Source organism: Pterocles gutturalis, unplaced genomic scaffold, assembly GCF_000699245.1.
Source record: "Pterocles gutturalis isolate BGI_N339 unplaced genomic scaffold, ASM69924v1 scaffold43082, whole genome shotgun sequence".
NCBI lineage: Eukaryota > Metazoa > Chordata > Aves > Pterocliformes > Pteroclidae > Pterocles > Pterocles gutturalis.
The window spans coordinates 1-9,156 of NW_010114318.1; the positions used below are offsets into that span (position 1 = coordinate 1).

Below are 9,156 nucleotides of genomic sequence, written 5' to 3' on the forward strand. Positions count from 1 at the left end.
GGAGTTCGGGGTGCGCGGGTACCCCACCATCAAGTTCTTCAGGAACGGTGACAAGGCGGCTCCCAAGGAGTACACGGGTGAGCGGGTGCCGCCGCAGGGAAGAGGGCAGCGACGTGGCAGCAGGTCCGGGTACCTGGCCCCACGCTGCGGTCCAGGGTGACGGCAGCCCCGGGGTGTGGGGTGGGGGTGCCGCAGCTGGTGCGCTCTGCAGGGCTGTTGTGCTGTGGTGCCGAGGAACAAGTCCACCCTTAACGGGCTTTGTCACCTAAAGCTGGAGAAATCCCACCTGGGAGCTGGAGCAGAGGGAATTGTGTTGTGTGGGGAAGCCAGGCAGTCCAAGCCTGAGCTGCTCAGCTTCTCTGATTGAGAATTGAAGAGGTGCTTGGGCAGCTGGGCAAAGAGGTGGGCACAGATGTGAGAGGAAGGCGTGAGGAAGACCAAGACAAACAGAGCTCAGCTAAGCTGAGCCATGTTGTGCTGGATGCCGAGGGCAGCGTGGAATACTGATTTTGAAAGGAAAAGGTGATACTTGCATCTTGGAGAAGTGCTGTGCTGCTGGCCAAAGTTTAAAAACGTGTCGGGTGAGCAGCAGGAGGAGAATGGGATCCTGGACGCCCCTTGTACCTTGACTTAGCAATTATGGATCAGGTTAGTTGCACTGGGAGTGAAAGGAGAAGAGTTGCGTAAACGATATCAGGGTTCTTCCTGACCTCTTGGCCGGCTGCTGAACAGGCTGTCTCAGAGCTTAGGGGGTTTGTGTTCTTAAACTTCATTGGGGGGAAAAGTGAATCAGCGTTCTTATCTTTCCACTGCAGCGGGCAGGGAAGCCGATGACATTGTCAGCTGGCTGAAGAAGCGCACGGGCCCGGCGGCAACCACCCTGACAGATGCTGCTGCAGCAGAGACGTTGGTGGACTCCAGTGAGGTGGTGGTGGTTGGTTTCTTTAAGGTAGAGTTTGTGCCTCCGTTTGAGAAGCTCTTGTGTGTGTCTGGGGCCTTCCCTGCTTTCTGCCCCGTGGGGAGCTGCCGGCTGGGGAATGCTCTCCCCACGTTGTGCAAGGCTGCTGTCCTGCCTTTCTTGATCTTCCAGTTCTCTGACTGGTAAGCCCTGGGATGTTTGTGCTTCCGTTTGATGTGTCCCCATGTTCCTGCCTTTCTTTTCCAGGATTCGACATCAGAGGCTGCGAAGGAGTTCTTGTCGGCAGCAGAAGCTGTGGATGACATTCCTTTTGGGATTTCCTCCAGTGCCGATGTCTTTGCCAAGTACCAGCTGAGCAAGGATGGCGTGGTGCTCTTCAAGAAGGTACTGGTTGGTGTAAAGCATGAGCACCACACTGGAGTCTTCTGCCTCCTCTTACCTTTTCTCTAATTAGTCAGCTTCAAACGAGGGCTGCCCTGGATGAAGCAGCAAAGGACCCTGTGCGGTCAGTCCAGCTGTTTCTGGGCTGCAGAGCCTGAGGGACCTGCAGCCACCAGCCTCCTCGGTCTCTCTGTCCAGACTGCCATCCCAAAGCTGCTGGGCCTTGGGTCTGAGCTGTTGCTTCACTCACTTCCCTGTTTCTGAGATATCTGGCTGCAGTGCGGTTAACAGTCAGCGCAATTGTTAAAATATTCCTGGCTGTAACTGGTGAGGCCTCCTGTGCCCCTCCCTGAGCTGCAGAGGTCTGAAACAGAACAGCAGCCGAGCTCTTGACAGCTTGCCACGGTGCTGTTTGGTTGTGGCACAGCGAAGTTGCTCTGAACGCAGTCGGTACTGGCCTCTGCTGCAGTCAGCCGATGGTGTGTCCCAGGGTGTTCTGTCCCTCACGCTGCTCTGGGCTCTGCGGTGTCGCAATTCCAGCGAGTTCCGGAGGGGATTTGCCCTTCCAGCTGACTGGTTGCATGCAGACAGATGCTGCCTGTCTACAGAATCGGAAATAAACTCACTGATGCCTTTTACTGTTAAAATCCAGGTCGCTGGGGTGGAATTCTAGGTTTGAGGAAACAAGGAGAGGTTCCTCAGACATGTGGGTGTGGTGGGGCAGGACAGAAAACTGCTTTGGGCTTTGGACTGATGAAATCTGTTCCCTGATCACAGTCATCAGTCTGACTAATTCGACATAAGACAGGCTAAAGAGTTCAATTAATTCTTATTTAGTTCTTCCCTTTTTTTAGCTAGAATAGCGTATTTTATTCCACTGCACCTCTGAAATTGTAGCTCAGTTGTTTCTGTGGTGGTGGAAGCTTGTGGACTTAAATTCTCAGAGGTCCCTCAGATCAGTGTGGCTGAGGGTGCAAGTTACCTGGCTGAGGAGTTTGGCGCAGTAGGGTTTTGGAACTAGAGAAGTTGGGGCGGGTGAAGGGAGCAGTGTTTTCTTCTTGTCTGACTTACTGCCTGTATCTCGCTCTTCTCACGTGTGGAGGTTGCTGTATGTATATTCCTGTGTGCGCTGTCCATGGCAGACGTGAGGCTGAAGTAGCTGTTGGCAGGGATTTTCTCAACTTTTGTCCAAGAAGAACACACCAAGAGAACCACAGCCCTCGCTGGGGCTGTGGGGGTACCCACATCAGGCTCTGGGCAGGGCAATGTACTAGGTTGCTGTGAAGTTAATTTCCAGTGCGAAGTGTTTTGCTTGGCGTTTTGGTTGAGACCGGTGTGCTTCCTCTGACAGAGGTTTTCCCAGTCCCCTCTCCGCCTCTGCCAGTACCTCGAGTGTTGCCTGGCCGTGGGGCTGCTGTTTTCCTCTCTTTAACCTCAATGATCCTCCCCAGCTGTTCCTTTTCCAGGCTGCCAGAGTTCTGAGAACCCTGGTCAGGGATGCAGGTGGTGTCCCAGTATAAAAGGGACCTGGCACCTCTAGCACAGCGTGTGTTCAGCACGTGCTGTTGTCTCCAACAACAGAGACTGAAACCACCTCACGGGGCTGAGTGAAGTACTGTGGACCTGCACTGCGCGGTGGGCTCTGCTATTGGGTGTCTTCCACAGCGCTGCTGGGTTAAGGGTGTGTGCATCTGCTGAGCAGAGCGCTGCCTGTGCGCTGGGAGCTCCTCGCTGCTCTGTACAATGCCTTTGGCAAAGCTGTGGGCAGCTGCTGAAAGTCCTTGGTGACATGTCCACAAACCATTTCATGGCTGTGTGGAACAGTGACGAGATCCCAGATGATGTCTGGTTGCTGCTCCCCTTCTGCTGTGTTGTGGTTTAACCCCAGCCAGCAGCCGAGCCCCACGCAGCTGCTCGATCGCTGCCCCCCCAGCTGGGATGGGGGAGGATCAGAATGAAAGTGAGGAGACTTGTGGGTTGAGATGAAGATGGTTTAATAGCACAGCAAAGGAAGAAATAATAAAAGAATATCCAAAGGGAGTGCTGCCCAGTACAACTGGTCACACCTGCTGACGACACCCTGCCAGTCTCGAGCAGCAGCCGCAGCTCCTGGCCAGCTCCACTGGGTTATATACTGAGCATGACACCATGTGGGGTGGAATATCCCTCTGGCCAGCTCGGGTCAGCTGTCCCGGCCATGCTCCCTTATGCGCTTCCTCGCTGGCAGAGCTCGGGAGGCTGAAAAGTCCTTGAGTTCCTGTAAGTGCTGCTTGGCAAGAACTCAACATCAGTGTGTTATCAACATGATTTTCATATTAAATCCCAACCACAGCACTATACCAGCTCCTAGGAAGAAAATTATCCCAGCTGACACCAAAACCAGGAGGTGATGTGAGGCTTTGCTTGCCAGGAGGGTGAATACCTTGATCCAGATGTTATGTGACCGTGTGAGGTGGAAGTCTGCTCTGAACAACTGCAGCTGAGAGCCGCTGGGGCAGTGGCTCTGGTGTGGAACCATCTTATTCCTTGAAAGATTGTACGGGACAGGGAAGTGTTCTAATGCCAGGATGTCTGTGTTTGCAGTTTGATGAAGGCCGTAACAACTTTGAAGGGGATCTCACGAAGGATAACCATCAAGTCGAACTCGTTGCCTCTGGTCATAGAGTTCACGGAGCAGGTGGGTCTCTGGGGACTGGGCAAGGCCTCTTCCTGTAGCTGCTGTACGAATGGAACAGCTTAAACCATGGGTTGTGTGGCTGTGTTTGATCTCGGAGCTGACACTAGTTGGGGGCTATGGAGAAGGGTGAAGGAGGCACAAGCTGTTCAGAGCAGTGCTGTGGTACTGGAGGCCCCTGTGGTCTGGTCAGGACAGCAGAGCCAGGCTGGTCTGGACACTGGTTACCTCTCTTTCAGAAACAAAGTTTGTTTTCTTCTCCTCAGACTGCTCCAAAAATCTTTGGAGGAGAGATCAAGACTCACATTCTGCTGTTCTTACCAAAAAGTGTGTCTGACTACCAAGAGAAACTGGACAACTTCAAGAGTGCAGCTGGGAACTTCAAAGGGAAGGTGAGATGGAGTCGGTGGACTGTGAGTCGGTGACCACCGCCGGCAGAGAAGGGCAGCACTCGGTCTGTATCCGCTGACCAGCTGTGGAGCAGGACTGGGAGCGATCGCGCTCTCTGCCTGCGCCTCCTGGTAGCAGGTGACCGAGTCACTTGCTGGCCTGTGCAGCGGTTGGAGGAACAGCGGTTAACTCCTGACCTTTCTCCTTGCGGGTGTCACTCTGACCCTACCTTACCCAGCGCCGGTGCCTGGTCTGCACACGTGTTGCTTAAGTGTGCAGCTCCAGCGCTTCTGCTCTGGCAGGTGCCCTGCCCTCTTCCTGGGCTTGGAGAAGGAAGCGGGGCCGGTTCAGCCGCTACGCGGGCCAGTTTGTGTAAAGTATCAGTAGCCAAGAGGTGCTCATCTTCACCATACTGCCTTTGACTTTTTCCTCCAAAGATCCTGTTCATCTTCATCGACAGTGACCACAGTGACAACCAGAGGATTCTGGAGTTCTTTGGCCTGAAGAAAGAAGAATGTCCGGCTGTACGGCTGATCACACTGGAGGAAGAAATGACCAAATACAAACCCGACTCGGATGACCTCACAGCAGACAAGATCAAAGAGTTCTGTAACAAATTCCTGGAGGGCAAGATCAAGGTAACGGAGATAAACGCTGCTGGTGGTAAACCTACTGGCTGAGCAAGGACAAAAAATCCTCCCTGCAAGGAGTTGTGGGGAATATTATGAAGGTCACATGGAGAAAATCCTTCCAGCTAATGTATGGAATATCTTGCGGGCTTTGTGCTGAGCGGGGAAAGGCAGAGCTACCGGGGTGTGAAGATGCTGGGATAGCCAGTGCTGTCCTGGTACCTGAGCACAATCGGAGCCCGCTCTCCTGTTGCTCAGGGTAGTTCTGCTGTTTTTCTGGTTGTTCCCTCTGCCAAGAATCTGTGGAAGGTGTGGCACAGAGTTGAAAGAGCTTTCAGCTCTAATCCGCTGGCGGTGGCCGTACGCGCTGGACTCCGGCAGGGGCTGAAGCTGAGCTTGGCCAGGTGGGAGTGACGCTGCCAGCAAGGCTGCTTCCTCCCTGCAGAGCTCAGTCCCAGTTCTCTGCGCAGGAGCACATGGTGTCCCGGTGTGTGCAGGGCGGGAAGGAGACTTTCTGTAGGCAGGAGAGGAAGCGACCGATAGATCTGATTGTCCACAGCCTATGGCTGAGGCTGAGGGGGGTGGGGGAACTCGGGTTTTCCAGGAGGTGTGGCTGCCTGTACATTCCAAGCAGCAAATCTGAATTTCACTTTTTATTCCAGCCCCACCTGATGAGTCAAGATCTTCCTGAAGACTGGGACAAGCAGCCTGTCAAAGTTCTAGTTGGGAAGAACTTTGAAGAAATTGCTTTTGATGAGAATAAGAATGTCTTTGTGGAGTTCTGTAAGTACCTTTCAACAACTGCTTCCCAGTAGCTGGCACAAGAGGAGTGCCAAAATACTGGACGGCAGGGGTTAGGAAGAAAGCGCCTTACAGAACCTCAGCCCAAAGGGAGTGTCTCTGAAAGGATGGGTGTGAGCTGTCTGGCGGGGGGCTGGGGGGCCGGTGGCAGTAGCTGCTCCGGCTGCGGGTGCTAGCTGTGTTTCTAATGCACAGATGCCCCCTGGTGCGGTCACTGCAAGCAGCTGGCTCCTATCTGGGACAAGCTGGGAGAGACCTACAGGGACCACGAGAACATCGTCATTGCCAAGATGGACTCCACGGCCAACGAAGTCGAGGCAGTGAAGATCCACAGCTTCCCCACACTCAAGTTCTTCCCTGCAGGCTCTGGCAGAAATGTAAGGCAGCAGCTGACCCTTGCAGAGGTTGCAGAACATGGGGGCCACTGGCAGCGCTTAGTTACCCGCTTGGGTTCCCTCTTGGACAAAGCCTCTGGGAGGGCTCTCCCTTCTGCAGGGATGGAACACATCCAGCGTGCTGGACATCCGAGACCCCCAGGGGGGTGGGCTGCAGGAAGGAGTTTGGTGGGGGTGGGGAGCGGGAATGAGGAAAAGAAGGGAGCGCAGCAGAAGACAGTGTGCTCATCTGCAGGCTGTTCTTTCCTCGCAGTGATCTCTGAAGTCTAGTGGCTGAGCTGTTTTCCTTCGTCTCATATGGGTGAAGGTGAATTTTTAAATTCCCTTTTGCTTGGCATGTTAACTGTTGCTCAGAAAGAGAATTCTCCTCTCCAGGGGTGTTTCTCTCTAAGTGCCCATAACCATTATCTTGATGTTTTTTCCTGTGTAGGTAATTGACTATAATGGCGAGAGGACACTAGAAGGCTTCAAAAAATTCTTGGAGAGCGGAGGTCAGGATGGGGCAGCAGCTGATGATGTGAGTAACGTCAGTACAGCACTCTGGGGCTGCAGAGCGTAGAGCATGGGTTGGGTCTGGTGCTCTGCTTGAATCCTCAGCCCTAAATAAGATCCTGGGTGGTTATGTGGTGGGAAAGGATGTTGTTCGTGGGCAAAAGATGTGCCCATCTCATAAAACATCACCTGTCTGTGGCTGTGGCCTGGGTAGCCGTTGGGCTGGAATGGGCTCCTTTTTCTGGTGACACTGCAGTTGGGTGTGAAATCAATGTTCCTGGGAGGCTTGAACACAAATGCGTGGCAGGTGTTGGTGCTCTCACCTCTACATCTGCACAAGCTGTCTGTGGTGGTTGTGCAGATGTCTGGAGTACCTGAAGGGTCTGTTCTTTATTGAGAACCCCTGCCTACACCTGGGGCTGGAACTGTGTGATGAACATGACATCTGCAGTGCAGGCAGTCGGGAGCTCCTCACCGGTGGGGTGGAGGGTGTTACAGGTGCAGGTGCCAGCTTCTGGGTGTTTCTCATCCTTAATTTCCCAAATTTGGGGCTCTTGGTAGAAGTCTCTGGATGTTTGTTAATGTGGCAGCAGAGAACAGCGAGCAGGTTAGAGATGCTGTTCTGGGCTTGGTGTTGGATCTGCCCCATGTGCCAGAAACCAGCAGCTGTCCTGTCACCTCCGCAGGATCTGGAGGACCTGGAGACGGATGAGGAAACAGACCTTGAGGAAGGTGATGATGCTGATGAGCAGAAAATCCAAAAGGATGAATTGTAAAGAGAAGGCTGATCTACATCACCCCAAAAATCAGACACTAAACGGGCTGCTGTTCGGCAGCCCAGCGAGTCAAACCCGTTAAGATTTAAAGCAGAAGGTGAATGACTGGAAATCCAGGGATTGGCTTTTAAAGTAACACTTTACCCTCACTTGTCTGTACACTTGACTCTTTTCTTTCTTTTTGCTTTTGAGAAGGGATCTGTCACTAGGTAGCCAGCTGGGGTCTTTTTTTTTTTTATTGTGATGTACTTTTTTTGTACACAGCTTTTGTTTGAGGTATTCTGTTCTCCTGGGTAGAAGCAGATTGAAGCAGTAGCACGAGGTCAGTGGCCCAGCATTCTGGAGCCTTGCCACTAATATCTTCCCAGAAAGCTTATTTTCCTTTTTCTTTTAAAACTAAAGCCCATAGTTGATTTCTCCACCTGGCAGCATCCTGAATGGTCTCAGCTGTTCTTCCCTGGAACCAGCGTCTGTAGGGGAGGAGGCAGGGGGCTGGTGACATTGTCCTGGTGGGAGGTGGAGAGGAACGTGCTTCTCTTCATGCCGGCCAGATGCTTCCTTCCCCCTCTGCCCTGAGACTCTTGGAGGTGACTGTTCCAGACACCCGGAGAGGGGAACACTGTGCACTGGCTGTGGGGGGCCCTGGGGTGGGGTGTCAATGGCTCACCAGCTTCACTGAGATCTCGCTGCATTGCCATCCTTCTGATCAAATGTGGGACTGCCGCGATCCCTTTCCGTGCGGTATTCTGGGTGGGGTGACTGGGCAGGGGGGTGCTGCGGGAGGGCCTGATGCAGCAGATCAAACGGGACATTCGCCATTTCTGGGGTTTGGGAGGAACTCGAACAGGGGAGCGCTGCAGAGGCCTGAGCGCATCGGTCTGGTTCTTAGCATTCCACTACAGTGACGTTGGAACCGAATTTGTTGGCCAAATAAAGTTGAGATTTTAATACTATCCTGTCCCGGTGTCTCTATCAGAACACAATGGATATATTGGAACCTGACCTGAAAGGGGGTCAGAGTTTGGGGGCGATTCTCAAGGGACTCTGCCAAAATGGCAGCTTTCTCACACTTTCACTAAATACCCCGTTTTTGAGAGAAACTATGCTTCTGAATGCTTCTGCCTTTGCACGTGGCTTCTGGTACCTTGAAGAAACTTGTATTGAATGGTCTGTAAAGGAAAAGAACTTAAAGATGACTGTGTCCTGTCCAGATTAAGTCGGTTTGTCCAGGCAGACAACCCACAGCTCCAGCAGTGTGGGGACAGGGGTGCGGGTGCTGGGCACCAGCGGCTCCTCCTGCCAGCTGGCCCGAGGTGAGCGGACCTCGTGGCTCTGGAGCCATCAACCAGGGAACCCTGGGGCTGCCTGCGGCTCTGCGTCAGGCTCACGTGCCCCAGTGAGCTGCATTGCTATTTCCAAACCCCTTGCTTACTGCTCAAAATATTTTTGTAAGAAAACATGCTGTAAGTGTCACCTGGGAGGGCAGGGGGAGGCTGCTGGTGCCTGTCACCGAACATGGGCATAGTGGGGGTGGTGGAACAGAAGCACCGTACAGTGCTCCTGCAGCTCCAGCCTCCTCCGGCCGTTCCCCTGGGCACGGAGCCCCAGCTGTGTCCTGCTGCGTGTGCGCAGACCCTTGGTGCAGGGGGAGGCAGAGAGCTCTGCTAGTGAGCAGCAGCTTTGTGGGAAGGTGCTGCCC

At 53.5% G+C, this 9,156-nt stretch overlaps 1 protein-coding gene across 1 annotated transcript; it reads left to right on the forward strand.

Annotated features, from left to right (window-relative positions):
• Positions 1-4: 4 nt before the first annotated feature.
• Positions 5-8,002, forward strand: LOC104462725 (protein disulfide-isomerase-like; the record flags this gene model as incomplete). The annotated part of the gene is given in 11 exon segments (XM_010074790.1): positions 5-77; positions 816-949; positions 1,166-1,303; positions 3,884-3,930; positions 3,932-3,977; positions 4,241-4,366; positions 4,802-5,002; positions 5,656-5,776; positions 5,990-6,171; positions 6,620-6,706; positions 7,368-8,002. Coding segments are annotated over 11 exon segments (1,245 nt in total), but the record flags the coding sequence as incomplete, so codon positions are not given.
• Between the last annotated feature and the right edge of the window lie 1,154 nt (positions 8,003-9,156).